Source organism: Odontesthes bonariensis, chromosome 24, assembly GCF_027942865.1.
Source record: "Odontesthes bonariensis isolate fOdoBon6 chromosome 24, fOdoBon6.hap1, whole genome shotgun sequence".
NCBI lineage: Eukaryota > Metazoa > Chordata > Actinopteri > Atheriniformes > Atherinopsidae > Odontesthes > Odontesthes bonariensis.
Window position 1 is genome coordinate 16,700,119 of NC_134529.1, and position 19,849 is coordinate 16,719,967.

At 44.1% G+C, this 19,849-nt stretch overlaps 2 protein-coding genes across 8 annotated transcripts; one reads left to right on the top strand and one right to left on the bottom strand.

Moving 5' to 3' along the window:
* Positions 1–3,315: 3,315 nt before the first annotated feature.
* On the top strand, positions 3,316–7,322 carry LOC142374769 (usherin). Of its 3 annotated transcripts, none has more exons than XM_075458577.1 (7): positions 3,316–3,530; positions 3,750–3,924; positions 4,936–5,111; positions 5,237–5,341; positions 5,767–5,838; positions 5,922–6,095; positions 6,303–7,322. In XM_075458577.1, exons 3-7 carry the CDS (start codon positions 5,055–5,057, stop codon positions 6,390–6,392), a joined length of 498 nt encoding a protein of 165 aa, XP_075314692.1. In that variant the 5' UTR covers positions 3,316–3,530; positions 3,750–3,924; positions 4,936–5,054; the 3' UTR covers positions 6,393–7,322. The 3 variants fall into 3 exon arrangements, with proteins under 3 accessions (XP_075314692.1, XP_075314691.1, XP_075314693.1); XM_075458576.1 differs by having other exon boundaries at positions 3,506–3,586; XM_075458578.1 differs by lacking the exons at positions 3,316–3,530; positions 5,237–5,341 and having other exon boundaries at positions 3,598–3,924.
* On the bottom strand, positions 7,102–18,230 carry fez2b (fasciculation and elongation protein zeta 2b). 5 transcript variants are annotated; one of them, XM_075458575.1, is made up of 11 exons: positions 17,845–18,230; positions 14,539–14,647; positions 13,501–13,617; positions 13,099–13,240; positions 12,684–12,811; positions 12,187–12,336; positions 11,817–11,897; positions 11,243–11,318; positions 10,976–11,041; positions 10,093–10,120; positions 7,102–9,698 (listed from the first exon to the last, which is right to left on the bottom strand). In XM_075458575.1, the coding sequence occupies exons 1-10, from the start codon at positions 18,138–18,140 to the stop codon at positions 10,110–10,112; spliced, it is 1,176 nt and encodes a 391-aa protein (XP_075314690.1). In that variant the 5' UTR covers positions 18,141–18,230; the 3' UTR covers positions 7,102–9,698; positions 10,093–10,109. The 5 variants fall into 5 exon arrangements, 4 of the variants coding, with proteins under 4 accessions (XP_075314690.1, XP_075314688.1, XP_075314687.1 ...); XR_012768801.1 differs by having other exon boundaries at positions 10,093–11,041; XM_075458573.1 differs by lacking the exon at positions 10,093–10,120.
* Between the last annotated feature and the right edge of the window lie 1,619 nt (positions 18,231–19,849).

The window sequence follows — 19,849 nt, forward strand, 5'->3', positions numbered from 1 at the left end:
TCTCCCAGTGTCATCTTCTTCACTAAAGCGAAGAGGGGGGTCTGGAGCAAATTCATTAAGAGCTGGTAAGTGGGTGCAGTCTATTCTGCACAGTCTGACAATGGACTGTTATTTCCAAGTATGGCCCATTATGGCCCATCAAAGCCATCCGAGCCCAGTTGGATGGAGATTTATAATTAACAGCCATAATGTAATGAAGTCTAACAGTGGCCTCAGAGAGAGCTGGTCATCAGTTGCCTGTTGAGGCTAATGGAAGCAGAGGCAAACAAACTCCTTCTCTAATTTACTGTTCATTGCCGTATTTCAGTAATGCTTTAATGCAATCCCTTTCATTTACAAGTTGTAGAGAAAAGCAGCATTTGATAATGTAGCGGTGGGCATTTTGTGAGTGTTCATCAATTAATTTGTCAACCGTTCTTCATGCGAAGCATCTGTAATGGCTTTGGGATCTGCTCATGAACGATAGTGTTTTAAACTTCTTCAATCAGCGCCCACTTTAGACTCAGAGGCAACAAGGCCGCACCTTGTAGCCTTTTGTTCAAGCCGATAACGTGGACACATTTCATATGATTAACATTTCATATGATTTGTGCACCGAGCCACGCTTTCTCAGTTACTTAGTAATAGATACTTCTTGGGATAAGTAGCTGATGCCAACAAATGCATTATTAAGCATCTACTAGAATCTGCTTTCATCAAATGCCTCAAAAACGAGCTGTTATGTATTCTAAATTGAGAGGAAGAATTGATTTTTAAAAGAAACATATATAATAGAATTTCATCAGCTCCAATAACATTTAACAAGTACAACCCACTCCAGTTTGAAGGTATTTAGGTATAAGGGGAAAACATGAGTAATATCTCAGATTCCACAGGCCTCAGGCAGCATGTTAAATGCAGGTAAGTTTGAAAAAGACTGAACAAGTATGGCTTGTTCGGAAGAATGGCCAGGAGAAAGCACGTGGCAGCACAGTGTGGGATTGCAAGGGTGGAATTCTGGATCGATGCGATGATCATACTGCACATCACTATGGCCATTATGTGGTGAAAATAACACACAAACGGCTCATACCAGCTGAGTCTGACAGTTGGGGTGGTGGAGGGGCTGGTTACTTTGGCCCGTCTGGCAGCCACGGAACCTGTGCACCGTGAGGTCATCGAGTTGACGAGCAACTCATGTGTTTACCAGAAAAACGTCAGCTGTGAGGCCCGTCTGTCTGACAGCTATAAAGCTTCTTTGAAACCCGAGTCAAGCCGCGGGCCGGTGAGCCCGAGCACAGCGGCAATATCTGCAACAGAGAGACGGGAAGAAAAGTAAAGAACCGAGGTGTTGCGGTGGTCCAGCCCTAAAGCTGTCTGATGTACCGCGGTGGGGCCTCAAAAGAGCTGCAAAACCTCAATGGACTGAAGCGGGGCACTGATGACGTCATGCCAAAACGCTGCTTCTGCGTTGTGCCTTTAGTTTGTGATGGATAAATAACCACCTGGTGGGATATGTCACGTGTTGATGCTTTTTTCATTCATTTCTGTATAATTCACCATTCTGAATGGAAACCCCACAAATGAGCAACTCTCTGCTTTTGCAAGAAGATTAAAGGAGAAGCTTAACCTGACACAGTGAGGGTGGCTGAATCGATAGGAAGGCAAATCAGAATCCAAGTGAACACATTTGTGCCGTATCCCTCCCCATCTGTCAGCAGAAGCCAAATAATCTCCTTCTTTATCTGTGCTCAAAACTCCTGGAGCGCACCGAGGGATTTGGAGCAAGCTGGAGAAATTTTCACCACATCAGCCGTCAGTAAGTGAGTTAGCGATCCTGAGTGATACATCCCCGTATGTTCCTCTCCTTAAATGAGTTAGTATGTGTCTGGTGGCCGTGTTGCCCAGACACCCTGGTGATGGATGGGGCCCAGAGGAGATGGGCTGTAAAAAGAAAAAGAAAAAAAAAAAAAAGGCTGATTCTGGCACTCAAGGGTGAGATCACTTCCTCAATAAAAAAAAAAAAAAAAAAAAAAAAGCATTGTCCCGAATCACCACAGCAAGGTATGCATGCTGATTAGGGTATTAGATGGAGGATAGCTCCTCTGTAAAAATAAATCAAATGAGCTGAGAGTTGATATTGGGGGGGGGGGGGGCTATGATACAGAGCAGTGATGACAGAGACTGAGGACCAGCGGTTACAGATTACAAGGCAGCTAAATAATCCCTTTAATTTTCAAGGTTGTCTTTGATGTGTTACAGGCAGTGACATTGCACTCAACTAACCTTAAAGTTTCTCCTTCAAAAGGCTCCCGAAATTGTCACGCGGCTGCCAGATTGTTTTGCATGATGTTTGTCCCTATGAAGACATATTCACAGATGTGGTACACGCGGATCGCCTCATGTGAAAATGTAAATTTGGATCTTGCAAACATGTCTATGTGGCGTTTTATTTTTTTTAACCTTCACTCTAGAACTGTTAAGACTCGTGCGTAACAAACCTAAAAAATCCCACATAGTTTTTAAATACGACCGGATTCCATCACGATTCACATTAACGTTTCATATTGACCGAGCTTAAACTCCGAGAAGTCACGTGCCATTAAAAGGGGGGATTGTGATTCAGCGTGCTGGATCAGGGCAGAGCTTTTTGTATGCATCACTCTGTGATATGAAGGTCAAGTTGCCTTTGACAAGTAAGTTGGAAAATAGGCCACATTGAGAGTTTGTTCGGGGGCCCCATTGTTCTGCCCAGAGTGTGTGTGTGTGTGTGTGTGTGGCTTAAATTAGTCAACTTAAGGTAGAAGAACGAAACAAGACGGCAGAGCAGTAAAACATATTTAAAGGTCCAGATGCAAGTCCCAAAGTTTCACCCAGGGCAAGCTCATGTCTGTAATTTGTCCCGCTGCAGATGGGCAGACGCACGTTGGTGGGAAGTTGAGGATGAGACGGAGGAAGCGGACATCGTGCAACTGGTTTCAGTGCTGCAGTGAGGCTTTTAGCTGCGGACTGAGGATAAGGGGTACTGCAGCTTGGCTTGCATAACGACTTTCCTCTCTGCTGTCTTTGACTCATTCAACCGGACATTTCCGTGCGGCGCCACTTCCACAAGACGCTTGGCGCCATCGTGTGGTTATGGAGCATATTGCCAGGGCACCACGCCGAACATTTAGGTCATGTTGTTTTCAGATATATTTCAAGCTCATATTCGGTGGGGATGTTTCTCTTTTCCCTTCCACCCTCTTGCTTTTAAACACACGAATCCACCTGTGCACTTCCACCAATATAACAACTGCAAACTATTTTCCTACTGTCTATGTAGGCTCGTTAAGCCAACGTCGTAAAGCATACGCACACTGTGGTAAATAGTTTGAGATATTTTCTTTATGTTTTTTTTCACTTTATATTAGAAACCCGTTCAGCACTGGGCTACTTTTTGGAACACAATGAAATGAAAAGCCCAAACTGAACAGCCTCGGGCGCATTGGATCGGAGACACTTTGGAGAGTTCAGTAGGCTATCCTGACATGAAAGGACAAACAGCTCTTCAGGTAAAGGGAAACCAGACACCCGACTGTTACCATGGCACTGCTTAGGAAAAGCAAAGGTTGGTGGGAGTTTTTAGAGGCACCGAGGAACAGCCACGCAGTTTCTTAAGTTCTGACGCGAGATGCGTATTTTCTTCTTTGTTCTCCCTGGGAAATGTCAGCTGCGAGACTGGATAATCTAACTTTTTTTTTTTTTTTTTCCCCCACATCTCGTCTCTTCAGAGTGTAACGTCGAAGGAAGCCGGTCAGCAAGTAAAAGTATCAGGTGTGAAATATTGATGGGGCGACAGGTGTGATCCTAAACACTTGGCAGGTCTTTGGCCTTTTGATCGATGCGTCACTCGGCGCGGGGCTGCCAGCACCGCAGCCGCAGGCCGAACCACGGACCCCAGCACTGGTGAGTCCCCTCTGTCCCCCCTCCACTCATTTACAATAAGAACTTTGGAATCAACTCTGTGGATATACACAAAAGTGACTTAGTGTGGAGGCTTGCGCCATTTCTGATGCCTAAAACTAGGCCACACGGGCCACTATGTCTCCCGTTACTATGTTATCAGTTCCACAGCGCGCACGTGATCGTCTTTCGTTCTCACTGTATTAATTCGTGACATCTGTCAAATATAAATCCTCCAGGGTGCGAGCTGTTTTAACTGAAGAACACATTTTCATGTAACTGTTTAGTGATAGGAGGGCTGTGTGTGTGTGAGACTGATCATCGATTCACTCCATTTGGACCATCTGAGGTACATTCACAAGAGGACACGAATTCATTCTGCTGTAAGGTGGTAAATCCTGGACATATGGGCTGATAATTGTGTTTTTACATGTAATATGTGACAAAATGCCGGTTAATCATTATTCTTTTAAAAAAAAATGTATATGAATAAAATCAATAAGATGTAGCCTGTGTGTTAGACTTGTAAAAGCCCTCAAACCCCTCTTACACAGAAGCAGGACAAATTAATATAAATAGGTTTTGAGCCTCTTTGTGTTGTCATTAGTGGATTCTTTCCTCTGGTTCTATGATTGTTTCGGTCTCATTTCAGTCATGTTGGGCCTGCTTGTGTTAATCCACCGTTCATTCATCCATTTTTCTGTTCCTGTGTCATCTTGTTCGGGGGTTGTAGGTTTGTGTTCATGTTGAATTCACTTTGCTGGCCTTTCATCTTCCGTCTACTCAGTCTTGAACTCGTTTTAGGAAACTTAGCGATTTGCATAATTTTCTATCTGTTTAAAGACATCTCTGTCCCACTTTGTGGTTGTTCAGAACTTTTTTTTCCATCACATTGTGATGGTCTGAATTTAGACTTGAGCCTTATCGGTCTGCTCCGTCATCCTTCCGTGACTAATCAAACCCTAAACAATTTGTATTTAATGCAGCATTTAAATACAAAGTTTGGGATTCCAGATTCACCGAGCCCCTCTCCTCCTGGAGGAGGAGCAGGGGGTGGAGGGGGTGGTGGTGATCGGGCAGAGGGAGGCCTGAAAAACCAGCAAGTCGTACAGGAACTGTGGTTCATTGTGGTGATGGCAGGCATCGCCCTGCTGCTGCTCGCCGTCGTGTTAGGCGTCACGCTTCATAAGGTAAGAGACGGCGCTCCGTTTGTGCTGCCGCATGTCAGGGTGAAAAACTTACCTGGTGAGAAAACCGTGCGGCAGTTCTCAGGTAAGGTAAGGTTGAACCGATTCTTCTGTTCGTGTTGCACCAGGCCCTGAACACACCCCACGTCACCAGGGAGAGACCTCCTCTGGTGGCCCTCCCCATGCAGAAGAGGAGCCCCATGGCTGTCTACCCAGCCAGCAACTCTGTCTTGGTGAGGGGTGCTTTAGCTTTGGTGCCTAATTTTTCAGATTGGCAACAGAAATGTACAAACTAGGTCATCGTCGCAGCAGATATTTTCCTTTTAGTTGCAGAAACTTCAATAGATCTGTTCCACTTATATGTCCCAGAAAGCCACGAAAGGGCCAGCATTAATAATACCGGCTCCAGCTGACATTTGATTTGTTTTTGGTGTTTTTTTTCATTTTCATTAGAGTTTTTAAGAAGCTTTTGCAATACATCATGTCTTGACCCGTTTCCCCTGAGAGCGCATCTTCATCTCACTGACCTTCCCTCAGTTATTTTCGGGTCAACCTTTTGACAGTTTCCACTAATTTGGCATGTTGTAGAAAGTTTCCTCATATACTTTTATGCGCTTGTGGCCCAAATACGGCAGTCTCGCCCGCTCTTGTCTTGCAGTTTGATACGGTACCCGACACCACGAGCTTCTCCAACAGTGTGACCCTCAAGGGTTTCACCATGAAGCTAGAGGTAAATTTTCTCATCAACACATGCAAACAACCTTTTTGCTTGATTTGTAAGTAAAACGTTGTTTTTTTTTTTGGTCTCTGCAGGAAGTGCTGGAAGCCAAATGTGAGCCCGCTGATGAAGTTCCTCCGCAGGGCGAACTGGGCGTCCTCCGCATGAATTCTTTGAGACGTAGCGTCAGCCAGATGATGGATGGCAAGTCGCTCACGGGGGATGACGATGTGTGGGACCCAAACATTTCAGGCCATGACAGCGGGATGGTAAGAGACCCCCAAAAAACGTATGCTGAACTTGTTCAAACTGCAAGCACAGTCACACTGATGATGAACTATATGCTGAGAAAAGGTTTCACAACCTTTTCTCGTTACCTCTTTATGCCCCAACATGACAGTATATTGTCCACTCAACAAGCAAAAACGTATCCAGGCTGTAGTCTGCGTTTCACAAGCCGTTTCCCCTCCCTCTAGTTCATGGATGACGAGGAATTTGTCGACACCGTCAAAGGCTTCAGCACCGTGAGGAAGGAGCACACAATGTTCACGGACACCAACCTGTGACCCTGCGGGACACCCTGGATGTTTGACACTCTGAAAGTTCTGGCCTGCCGCGGCTGAGGGGGAGAGGAAACATGGAGGAGCCCAGCACGATTCACGAATAACTGGGACAACGAGAGGGAAGAGAAAAATGTGACGTATCTGACATTTAAACAAAGCTTGATGAGCAGGCGGATGCAGCTGCTTTTTTTCCTTTCTTTAAGTGTCTAAACGGGCACGGCTGAGTCAAACATCAAACCTTTCCCGTCCGGTATTTTAGAGTCTCTTCTACTTTTTTCTAACCAATCTTCTCTGGAAAATGTATCCCATCATTATTTAAATGTGTTTGGATGATCTTTGGCGATGGAAATCAGAAACTCGTGTGAGCTTGCACTTGTCTGGTGAACACACGAAGGCGTACGTCAGCGTGGCAAACGCAGCTTGCAAGTGCCATTAGGTTCATCTGCGGTAGCCGAGAAACCCCACCCCCCCTTTTTTTTTTGTCATACTGAATAGAAAAGATTACATTTGTTACGGGATAAGGATTATCATAGGTTGAGAAAGAGCCAATTGATGTCATTCTGATTGGTCGGTCAAACTAAGCCACAATGTAACTAAATCGTTTGAAAAGGAACCTCAAACGAAGCTAAAACTCTGCTTCTTTCTAACTGATGAAAGCAAAGATCTGATAAAACTATAAAAACAACACGCATCTTTACATATCTTTTTTTTTCTCATTATTTTTATTTGAAATGAGTTGCAATGCAATGTGGCCACAAGAACACTTGTACCAGTACAGTCAGGAATATTGTAACAAAAACAAACATTTACAGAATAATTTAATAAAACCGCAGTACCACATGAGACCACATGAGACAGTAAACATGAAACCCCCACACTGGGGAATTCTATTGCATTAAGAACAAAATGAGTTTATTAAAATGTACAAATATTTTCAGGCATTTACAAAGGCAGCCTCTTTTTTTCGTTGTTGTTGTTGTTGTGCGCTTATAAATATAATTCTCTAACCCGGAGACACACAGATATGTTTGCTGAGCGAGATCTGCCATTTCATTCTATAACCATCAGAGCCGATGGTGTTTCTTTTTATCATAAACTGAGGCTTTCTGATACCTTTTAACAGGTAAAATCTTAAATCCGCTTCCGTGCACTTGTGTCCCTTTAGTGTAATATTAACATGTAGAAATGAAAACTAAATCAGTAATCATTAGAGATGCGTTTGCAGCGGTATAGTGCATGCAGCACATGCCGGGTTGTAAATGTTTTCAAAGCTGTCGATGATGATATGATATGATATGGAACTAGGAGCTTGTTTTCCCTTGAAAGCCCTCTTACATCTCAGCAACGCTAAGTGCAATCTTGCCCCGACATTCATGGCAGCCCTTTCCCTCCTCGTTCCCTGACACCACAATCACCACCGCGTCGTATAATCTGTACTTAAAATGCCTCCGTTAATCAAGTGGCTACCATGCTTGACAAAAAAATAAAAATAAAATGAAAGGTTAAAAAGTGCAGCGAGGCCATCCGTAGCTTTGTTGGAGACAAAACAAAGAGTTGAATATGTTGGCAACGATCACGACAAGATCTTTGAGTGCCAACGCCGATGAGAGACCTGACCGGGTGTTAGTGTAGCGACCTGCTGATGAGCACGCTGTAAAGGGGCACTCCAGTGATTTACCATGTACTAAAATAATACAATTCTAACCTCAGCGGATGGACACAAAATTTCTGTCCAAATTGGTACAGTTTCGGAAAAAAAACCTATTTAATCCATAATTTCTTTATTGCTGGTGTATATTTTTAAGTAAATCATATGGACCCCTCTGTGGGGAGGCCTGCCTCCCACTATGAAAACACGCTGATATATCCCCAACTCCCTTTCTAGTTTGGATCCTGTATTTACCATAAACCAATGCAGGCTTTTCCTTCTACATTTCTTAAGTCCAGAGGGAAGAAATGGCATCACATCAACATCCTTATGGTCAATTCATCAACTGAGACAAAAGTCCTTCTGAACCAAAGTTCTATTGGCTGATTAGTTGTCCCTTAAAAATCAATGAAATGCCCCTTAAGGTGGTTTAAAGTGTCGCGGGCCTTGTAACCGATGTGGGAAACGCGTCAACTCTTCACGCTGACATCGGGCATGTACGAGTACTACGATGTATTGTATGGCACACCTTCCACATGAGCCTCTACTATGCGAGACGAGAGGAAAAGGCTACTGTAAGCTAACGCCCACAACTGAAGGTCAAGTACATAATAAACAAACCAGACGGAAACTTAACGACACTGTCTAGCCAACAATACAATCAAATGAATTTCTATTAATGCCTAAAGGAAACGTGAGGTATCTGCAGACTCTTAATGTGGAAGTCATGAAGTTTTCAGAGGGCGGGGTCACTATTCCAGGGCTCAGAGGTCAATGGACAGCATTTACAAAATGATTACAAAGTCCCTAATTTCTTTAACCCCCCCAATTCAAAAATATACTTTACACGTTTGTCCTTCCAGCCATCACTTTTCTGAAGTCATATCGCTTTTGTCCCTTCTTGTAAAATAGTAAAAAGTTGTGCAATTTCTCTCAGTCGTATACAAAATATGTCCTCTTATAACATTCAGCTCACAGCGGTTACCCAAAGCCAACATGCAGCGATAGAAGCCGACGACTTTGGAGGTTTCAATGAACGGGTTTCCTCTTTGATCCTTAGCAAGCAAAAGTTTGCAAACTTAAAATGTCATGTGCAATCGAATAAGGTTCGCCACTTACGACGATACCAAGGAGTCGCCCGGCACTTTGAGACTCACAGATTCTGCCAGGCTTTTGTTTTCCCTGTCGACGACACAGAAACAAAAGAGACAAAGTGGACTGCATGTCCCTCACTGAGACCAGCTGATGATGATTGGGGGGGGGGGGGGACCCACCTTCTTGTTGCCCTGACGCTTCACTGTTCAGGTGTCCGGACTAACACTGATTTCTAGCATCCACAGACAAGTCATCATGCAGTCAGAATAAACAGGGATGCACTCAAGAATTAAAAAAAAAATAAGATTCCAAATACACTACACAGACCAAGTCATGTCTAGAGTTAAAAACTTAAGAACAAAAGTGGAGGAGTACAAAATAGCATGAGAGAGAGGGGGGGGGGGTCTCTGATGTCACAAATTGAGGAGAAAAAGAAGGAAGGTTTGGATTTCGATTCCCCATGTCTGGGTTTTTCTTCTCCAAATTTCCAGAACCCTCCTCTGCTGGTCCGTCGGATGGCTCCGGAAACGCCAGTCTCGCCTTTCGACTTTACGTGGGACAGAGGACTGCAAAGACAAGGACACAGCAGCTGGAGATAAATGTCGCCTCGGTGCTCATGGGGAAGGGGAGCTGGGAATTATGGGAGAGCGACTACCACAGGGATAAAAGAGCGGTGAGAGAGGAGGAAACGCCGGTCACAGGCGAGAAGCGAACACGTGAGCGGCGGTTACTACAAGCTGGCAGTACAGGCAGATCACACGCAGGAGTGCGTTTGGGTTGTTTCGGGAGGGGTGCAGCGCAGCAACAAGCACTACACAGCACAGGAAGCCACTACAGCAAGAGCGAGTGAAGGAGGGGCCGCTCGTTCTGGTTAAAGATGATGTGATGCAGACAGAGAGGAAGAGGAAGGGCATTTGACTCAAGAGCTGAAGGTGAATGACCTGCGTTAGCCTCACAAACCTCGGGTTCCACCGCTCTCATACCAGAGCTACCAAAAAGGACAGCGCAGCACGGGTGAAAGACAAGGAAGGGAGATGTCAACAGTGACACGAAATATTTCATCAAATCAATGATTTTTTTTTCACCAAAACAAAGAATCCTATCTAGTAACTCATTCATTTTCTTGGAAATAAATGTTTGGCTCCGTCTTGTATGAATTAGGGTCTAGCCAATCGGCCATAACATAATGACCGATCACCCAACATTGAGTATGTCCTCGGCATGCCGCCCAAAGAGCGCTTTGCTGAGTCTGGAAACTTCACATCGTTCCTCGAGTTCGTTGAGCTCCTCCCAAGCAGTTTTTGCAGGGTCCACTGTTGACCTGCTGGGGGTACCCGTGTAAACCCGGGTTTACATTGCATTGTAATAAGATGAGAAGTGGAACTCAATTTCCTGGTCAATGCTTGTAGTTTTATGGCTGATCTGTTTATAGAAATCCTCGTTTGTGTCTCTGTGCTTCCCAACTGGCTGCCGTCCCCAGAGTCTGGTTCTACTGGTGGTCTCTTCCTGTTAAATGAGAGTTCCTTTTCCCCACTGTCAAAGTGATTGAATCCCTGATATATTTGTTATATTTGTTATAGTCCCAATAGGAAAGCATCTCTATTCATTCCAAATATGAGAAAATACAAGTAAAAATTTTTTGGACCAAATACAACTTTCTTCGTACTTTGCAGGAGCTTTAATGCCTAGACCACTGTATGACATTCAGCAACAAGAGTTTTGTAGGCGCTCAGCTGGAAATTTCAACAACTTCAGTGAGAAAAGAGAAATCGGCAAAGCCTCGGATCGTAAACAGGATTGAAGAAACGTAGCTCAGACGTTGACTGAAAAGCGGAGCGTTTACCTTTGAGGATGTAGTCGGTTAGGAGGGCGGGCACCTTCTCACTGTCGTCCCTCATGGCGTGCATGACTGCCGGGGGAGAGAGAAGCTCGTTACATTTTGCGAATATAGTGCAAATACTGACAACTAACCAGCTGAGCAGATTATCATGTCTGATTCTGTCAGTATGTCTCGGTGAAAGCTTGTTTGTGTGCTCTTGTGGTGTTGCTGGCAAAAAAAAAAAAAAAAAAAAAAAAAAAAAAACTGAAAGAAAGAAAGTAATAAACTCACTTTTTGTGAGGATCTGGAGGTCTTCAACAGGAGGGGAGCCTGCTTTCTTTTCATAAGGGATTACCGTGGTGAGATACTGAAAAGAAAAGACATACAATTCGACTGAAAACTATGCACTATTACTCATTTAACTTTGCATTTAAAAGGTCTTGGAAGAAAATAAAAATAGTGTCGGAATAATGGCAAAGGTCTAAAAATGCTATCGTCATTGAGAGGAGGTCTGAAACCGCTGCTCAGTGTAAACGCCTCCTGGCAAAGTTAGACAGCAGCAATTGTGCTTGAAATAAACGGAAGATTAAGATGATGAAACAGTACAAGCTGCAAAATAAATAAGAAAGAAAGAAAGAAAAGAGTTACTGAAGACGAGGAGAAAAAAAAAGGAGAAAAAGTGATGCCACAATAACAGCAAGTCAAACTGAACAAATGACACCAACAGAGAGTGGTGGTAGCAGTGCTGAAGGAAACAAACATGCCAGTGACAAGTAGGAAATAAATAAAAATAATAAAATAAAAAATAAAAAAAAGAACGGGTGCACGGAAATGTGTCTGCAGTGGAAAGAAAGAGCAGGGGCACCTGTTTGTCCCCTCCTGTGTTGCCAAAAGTCTGACGGAGGCCATTTTGAATGACACTGGAGAGTCCCTCCAGAGTGAGGAGCTACAAGGAGCGACAGGAAGGAGGGGGAAAAAAGAGATGAGGAGGTTTCTATGTCAAGAGAAAGTGGGAAGAAGGTTTTAAGAAAAGCTTTGGTGCTAGCAAAGAAAATGATTCCGACCATCATCACCAACTATCATCTGTCAGGTCATGCATCTCTTTCCATAAGATGAGAATGTGTGTGGCGACGTGTACTTGTGTCCATTTAAGCTGATCTTCAACGTGATCATGCAAACGGCTTATGTGTCTGTTTCTGTTCGCGTCCTCCTCCGCGTGTCGTCACGTGACTCACCGTGCCCGGGATGTGCGTGCTGGCTGTCCTCTGGCCGTTGGGCCCCGTCGTAGTCGTGCTTCTGATTTTCTTCTTCTTCCGCAGCAGGTCGCGGTGCTCCTTCTGTCTGTTCTGCACGTCGATCAGCAGCGAGATGAAGCTGTTCTTAACCTGCACACACACACGGAGCTTCGGGTTGGTCTCTGTAGCTCTTTCATTGTGTTCCTTGTGCACGAAACCCTCGAAGAGGAATCCATTTTTAGATTCTGTCAAAACTACTCTGGTGGAGTCGTGACACTGAGGCAAATGAAAATGTGAACATAAAGCTGCTGGCAATTCGCTGACCTCTCACCGCCTTTCAGAACGCTGTGAGCGCTGCTGTCTGTTCTCGCCACATCACGAGCCGTTTTTTTTTTTTTTTTTTTTTTTTAAAGCTTTCTGAACATTTACCCGTCGAGATACAGCTGATTTTTCTAACCGATAGGATTTTAAACCCAAATGTGACCAAGTCAAAGTACCTCCTTTTCATAGTCCAGTTCATCTCGCAGTGCCAGGACCTGGATCAGCTCTTCACTGTAGCGGCGAATGGCTGCCTCCACTTCCTCCAGAGTCTCAGTCAGCTCCGACACAGACAGCTGACGCAGTCCTGCAGACAATATGTCAACAAGTCAAGTAAACATTCATGGGCTGCTGGTTAACAATCTGAATTCTACAGCCCTCAGTTTTCAAGCCAAATGTATTTTGTTGATTACATAACATTTAGTGTAACACACACACTGTCTGTCCCTATTTGTTACATGTTACATAAGTATGTTATCATGCGCGAGTGTGCGGTTCCATTGTGTCGTGGACAGCGTGCCCCGTTACAATTCATTCCAGGGTTGTGAAAAATAGCGACTCGCATCGCATGGGAGGATTAGGAGTAGTACTCACGTTCCTCGTAGCTGGTGTTGGAGCCGGAGCGTTTCAAAGCATGTAGGTCCTGAGAGAGCATAGACAGGTCGGACTGGGAGGGACTCTGGTCATCGTCCGGGTCTGGAGACTCCTGCATCATCTCTTCTATCTCCTCTATCACCTGAGCAACACCGCAGTAAATAAGCATGCAGAAAAACATGTTTGCAGCGTCATACTGCAGACATTTACGTCCTGAAATAATCCACTGACTGCTGGCGAGGTACATGCCAGGGTTAATGTATGCATGTATGTGTGGTGAGGTGCTAATTCTGATCAACTAACACTTTACACTCGTATTACGTTTAAAGTGCTTGAGAGGTTCCAACAGCAGCTGCCAAGACGCTACGCCGCCGAGTTCGAGCACGTGTGTGAGTGGATCACCTGCTCCGCTGTGAAAAGCGGCTCCTCGTTGATGCACGGAACGATGATCGAGTGCATGTCCAACTGTTCCCTCAGCTCGTCGTCGTCGTCCGAAAGATCCAAGGACTGGTTATCCAACTTGTGTCCCGCAGCGAGGGAGGAAAGGGCAGAGATTCAGAGAAAAACAGGAGGTGAAGCAGACAGAGAGCAGAGGTTCAAAGAAAAAAAAATGTTAAAAAAAACAACATATACACACACACAAAACATTTTGAAACAGACTGAGATCAAGTATCTGAAGTTTTGTTCATTTTTGAAGTGTTGAGAACATTTCAACATACTCTCTCTTTACAGCTGCTCCTTCCCTCTCAATACACACATGCACGCACACAGACGCACTCGCACACACACACACACACACACACACACACACACACACACACACACCGAATGAATGCATAATATTTCACAGGAGGAAAGCTTGTTGGATCACAGTTACAAACTGAATCTGGTAGCAACTTTTCAAAGCTGAATTACTTCCTGTGTAACACAGTCTCTTTCTGCAGAGGCCCGTTTTAAACACAGTGGTGCATTGCCATAACGATCATGGTGTTGGGCAATAAATCGATTCATCACTTAATAAGAATTTGACACTTAGGATGAATGAGTGTCTTTAACCACTGAACTGTGGGCTGGGAGTGCAAGACTCCGCACCCAGCCGCCGCTCTGGGTTTCTGTGCAACGTCTTCACAGAGGTATAGGCATTAAAACAGCAACCGACCTGTTTGTTTGGCAGAGCCGAGACCGACCGTCTTAAAAGATGGTTGAAAGTTTTTAAGTTTTTAATTCCAAAGGGCAGCACTTTGCCACGAGCAAAAGAGGACTGTGGATCCAGAAGGTCTCTGCAGTGCTCACTCTGTGTCCCGGTAACTTTCCCAATTAGGTTTATAAGGATATGCATTTACTCCCTTCATTTACTATCTTTGAGATATGCAGGACTGTGATCTGTTCATTTCCTGCGTGAAATGTCTCCCTACATAACAGGCTGTGGGTGTGTGGTACCTCGTGCTCAGTGAGGTTGAGGGATGGCAGGTGTAGTGACCGGGTGTAGGAAGTCTTCCAGTCCACAGGCATCACGTGGCCATAGTTATTTGTCAAAGAATTCCACACCCTGGAAGAACGCAAGAAGAAGACAGAAAAAATGAAAGACTGTGAAATGAGACAGATGAGCAGCAGCCTGCAGTTATAGATAAGACAAACCCTGCTTCTCTTTTTACCATGACGCAGCATTAGCAGGCAGTTTTATGTCCTGTTCTCTGACCCCCCGTCCTCACCAGTCCGCGATGTTCCTGCAACTTCTTAATCGCACATACTACGTGTCAAGTTTGCTGGCAGAATAGTTCTGGTGTAGAAACAGTGTTGCCATTATACCGGCAAATTGTTGAATGTTTACAACATTCTGCCGCACGGACACTGGCAGAGGAAACGTGGAAGCTGAACAGATGGCGGTGCAGAGTCTGTTGCTGTGAAATCCATCTCGATCTTGAAAAACATATTTGTTACAAGATTTTAAGGGTCCTGTGCAATCATTTACATTTAGTTTCTTAGCAGAAAGGTTCAAACGTCACTCTCTCCCCACGCTGTTTCCTCTCTAGGGAGACGTAACCCTTGCTGCAGCTCAAAGTTGATGTCCATTTGTAAGAACCCAATCATCTCTATTAAAAATTAGCTGGAGACTTCATTTGGGGCGGTGCGCAAATTCGCTGAAATCGAGTTACGAACTCATTTTGTGTGGTCGTGAAAGGTGTTAAGTAGGTTTTTAGCACTTTTAAACACGATGACTGAGGGTCTGATTCGAGTGAACTGCAGGCGGGTCACTTCTTGTTCTCTTGGCTCTTGGTGTGCTAGCAGCGACAGGCTGGATGCTGTGAACCCATGTGTCACAGTGGCTCTGAACTGTCATACCATCTCTTCCTCCAACACACACGCACACGCGCGCACAAACGTTTATATAACATGCATGTTTCTCCCTGAAGTCTTCACGCACTGCTTGGTGAGCTGTTGGGCCGTTCTAAATAGGGCAAAAGCTGGCAGGGAGCATTGTTTGTGCCCAAAAACATTGACCGTGTCTCAGGCACGTGTGCGCAAGCCAAAATATGCCATTAGCTTCGGTTTCAATAGGTGCGTTAAAAAAAAAAAAAAAACGGACATGTCTCAGTGAGTGCATTTATACGTTTCTGCTCCAGCACTGTACCCACTTGTCCGGTTTACTCGGTTTAACATCCATGCAGACGTGTGCAATAACACTTGACATTTCAGTTGCTTTTCCGCTCGCTCCAACTGAAGCGCACAATAGTTTTCCACCCATGTCGTCTTGTAGTTCGTCTCAGACATGGTCTTGCTCGATAACTTGTTAAGAGGCTGGGCACGTCGTGCAAAAGTGCAGTCATCCAGAAAAGACTCTCACTGAGCCCGGTGTCCCCATTTTGGCTTTGCCAGGCTGAAGTCCAATTGTTTCACTCCCTTTTTCCTCCGGTTCTCTCAATAACTTTCACTTTTCCCCTCTGTTTGACCAACCATCTCACTGTAGATTTTCCCTACTATTAACTGAGAAATACATTCCCCACCGCACCTTTCCACACCTCCCTTGAAACAAACCCTTCTTTTTAATGTGCACATCTATGAAGAGATTCTGTGTCCACGCTACAAGGATCTTATTAGGTCTGCTCACATTTCTTCAACGCCAATGTCCAACAAACCAGCTGACCCTTGTGACATAACCTTCCTCGATATTCCTCTAATAATAGCCTCAACTTTTATGAGAGACACACACACACAAACAGTGGTTGAGTTTGACAATTAATTACTTGCCGAGAATCCAAACGATGGAAAACCCTGAAACTAAACGTTCCATCCAAAACACAAAACAGGCCAATCCCAAGTTCTTCTGGGAATGGACACTTCTGGAAATGTCTCCGACATTCCTCTTTGTCGCTTTGGACACCTTAATGATCAAACGAAGGAGTTATTTTTGGAAAATAACTGGCCTAAAAGAGAATAATGACATAACGCTTCTCTGCTATTACGCTTCATAAATCGCACACTGGACACTTCAAACTAAAAGGGCTGCATTAGCTGGGAACTCATGCTAGTTATAAATCATGGTTTATGGATCTATAATATCTATGTCAGCTCATTTCCACCACAGCCATGTTCACACGGGTCTGTGATGTAAAAGAAAATCTAAACACAGATGGATCCGCAGTCCAGACAAGCTTGTCACGCATCTGTGAATAATTTCTACGACAACTGTGGACCTTTATTTGGCTGCCACGTGTCTGCTTGCAGTAATATGTGCACTGCAGACAAATGCAGATGTTACACTATTATTATGCACGCTGGCAAACAGAACCTACAAATGATACGACGCTGGACAAAAATCATGCACGCCCTTGTTTAGTATGCAAGTTTATGTGATTGTTTCAGTCCAAGACTGAAGTGAGGTGGTCAGTGTGTGTGTGGATATGCAGCAGCACCTTGCACACACCATGTGATCAGATCAAACAAACCGGCCTACCAAAGTTAGACGCAAAGGGCAAGAGGAGGGCGAATCACGCTGCCCCCTCTGTGGTCAAAGTGTCACGTATGCTCGCTGTGGGAGTGAAGTGAAGAGCTGCTGTGCAGTAATGGCACGTTGTCATGCGAATAAGTAGCTGTCACGTTTGAAAGCCCTTGAGATACAACTGGGAAGGGCCTCCAACTGAGATAACAAGGGCTGTTAATGCAGAGACAAAAAGATGCCAACAGTGCACCCTTTAAATCACAAGTTCATAAATGAAAGATGATATACTGTGTTAGCAGTAAGCGGAAAACAGCGTGATAACCTTATTTGGTTTCATACGATTAAGGCCATTAAAAACAAACAAAAAAAACTCGTGAAAAAAAATATACGTGATTGGTGATCTAATAGCTTCAATCAATCTATCAACCAAGATCTTGTAACGTGGCATAACTCCTCCTCCGTCTGAAACACACACACTAAAGAAAACGACTCTTTCCTTCCATCCAACCAGACAGCTTAAATAAGTTGTTACATTTCATACTAATACCATGGTAATTATTCCTGATTCACCACAAAATGAAACGGTAGGGAACACAATTTGTTGTCACAAAACAGAAGATGTAGCGGAGTGCTGGAAATATGCAGCCAGCCAAAGTTTGCACGGCACTGATTGAAGCTAGCTACTCTCAGAGGAGTCCCGCAGCGGATAATGTCAATGCCAGGTTAGCCTGCGAGGCTAACAGTGGCTAACGAGCAAAGAGATTAAAAGTGAGCACAATTAAAACTGGCAGAAAATTCACACTTACTCGTCATCTTTCAGGAAGTTATCCTCCGTGATAGGCTTGACGGGCGCTATGTTTTCCGTCGCGGTGTTGTAGTTTTGGAAGCACACTGTCAGCTTCTCATCGAAGTCGTGGACGAGGTCCTCCATCGACTTGAAGCTGCAGATCTCACCGGAGAAACTGTTGTCCAGGTCGGACAACTCGTTTAGGCCCGACGCGTCGCCCACATTTGAGTTCAGCTGGTCAGCCGCCTCAGAGGACGGCTTGAATTCGTTAAAGTCCTGCCAGTCCTCATCGAAGTGGGCCAACGGCGCCGCCATGACTGCCGTGGGAACTCGGTTGGCGGTCGGGTAAGCTTCCTCAACGGGGCTCTGTTTTTCGGCTTTGAGAGACGACGAGACACAGCGGGTCGTTTGAGTCAGACTGAAGCTGAATGGGGGCGGGGCAACGTGACGTATGTTTGAATGCCCCTCCCCTTTCCGATGAAGCTAAATAAACAAGTAACGTTACTGTGTGGCTAACAAAAACCAACAAGAAACTATTTTTAAACCATTTTTGTTGAAGTAGTTTGAGTTTTTGATTAAAAAACAGTCAACCATTCAAGTGACTGCATTAGTTGTATCTGCTCGAGTTTTATTGTTGTTGTGGATGATAGATGGAGAAGCCCAAACCATTAGACTAATGGTGAAATTATAAAGCAAGACACATCCACATCCACTTTTACGTTTTTGTTTTTAATCCTCTGGGTACATGCACCATGCTTTCGTTAATTTGACAAATTATATCTCCGGAGTGTTAAAAGTGTTAAATGATCCAGCTAATGTTTGTTTCCCTGTTTTACTGCGATATTTTGTGGCTCCAAAGAGTTCAATCTGGCAGAAATTGTCCCATAAAATATGGACCCTTTGACTTACCCGAAAGGAAATTGGAAATTTAGCTTGTTTTCATCCTTTAAAAAGTGTGGAGATGGTGGATCGATATAAAAATGGTAGTATTTAAAAAGAAAGTAAAAATCATGGTTTAAAAAGCGTTCTTTTACTCAGTTTTGCTCATTAGATATTTGCGCATACCCAATTAAAAAGGACTTATTTGCATATCTAGACATGACCTATCAAAACATCTGCAATCAAAGAAAAATAAATAATTGTTTTCATTTAAGTACTAAACTGGGGAAGTTTTGTGCCAACATTTATAGATTAGACATACCTTTTTTAAGACTAAAGGTGTTGATTGCAATATATCTTCAGAAACTAAGTTCATGACTAAAAACATATACCATGATAATTAACATAAAGCAACTAACAATACCCACGCATGTTATCTCACAAGCTGTTGCTTTGATTTCATGACATGACCTTTTTAGTCTTTTTATTTCCAACTGGCACTTTCCACCACACAACCTTTATCTGTCATAAAAGATGAACAAGGTAAAACAAAAAGAGGAAGCCCCTGTTATACGGTTTGCAAACAACCATTTCGATAGTATTAAGCAAAGCATACGATCTGCCGGCTTCCGGGCTTTTTTAATATTGAAAAGTACATGACCGCACAGAAACACTCTCACATTTGTCACTTTTCTATCCAAAATGGCAACCCTTGTATCAAAATGGCCAACAATATGACTTATTCAAATAGCTGGACTTTATTGGCAGCTGGCATCAAAACAAGCCCCCTCTCAGACATAAATGAGGTTGGTTTTCAGGGTACCTGACGGGTGTCCAAAACTTGGGCCTGCACAGTCTCCTGTCCCATCAAACTCCCATGGGCCATTTGTGTTTTTTTTTTTTTTTCAAAACCCTGAATGCTTTATTGAAAATATGCATACATAACACTTTTCCTACACAACAATACAAAACAGTACAATCACTTTTGTAAATAAGACATTGAACGCAAAACCACACATCATCCCTGCCCGCCCGAGCCCAAGGAACTTAGAGATGCTACAGTAAGCCCTTCGTATTCCCCACCCAGTCCCTACCACCACCTCAGAGAAATAAGACATAGTTAAATCAGAAACAACTCCCTTGGT

Bases quoted from the DNA above. Each gene is read 5' to 3' on its own strand.
- LOC142374769 (XM_075458577.1), top strand. From the start codon at position 5,055: ATGGCAGGCATCGCCCTGCTGCTGCTCGCCGTCGTGTTAGGCGTCACG. The intron at 5,112-5,236 runs GTAAGAGACGGC...GTGTTGCACCAG, and splicing joins TAGGCGTCACGCTTCATAAG to GCCCTGAACACACCCCACGT. The intron at 5,839-5,921 runs GTAAATTTTCTC...TGGTCTCTGCAG, and splicing joins GTTTCACCATGAAGCTAGAG to GAAGTGCTGGAAGCCAAATG.
- fez2b (XM_075458572.1), bottom strand. From the start codon at position 18,140: ATGGCGGCGCCGTTGGCCCACTTCGATGAGGACTGGCAGGACTTTAAC. The intron at 14,648-17,844 runs GTAAGTGTGAAT...GCGTTCTTCCAG, and splicing joins AACTTCCTGAAAGATGACGA to GGTGTGGAATTCTTTGACAA. The intron at 11,042-11,242 runs GTGAGTTTATTA...CTCCCCCGGCAG, and splicing joins CCTCCAGATCCTCACAAAAA to TCATGCACGCCATGAGGGAC.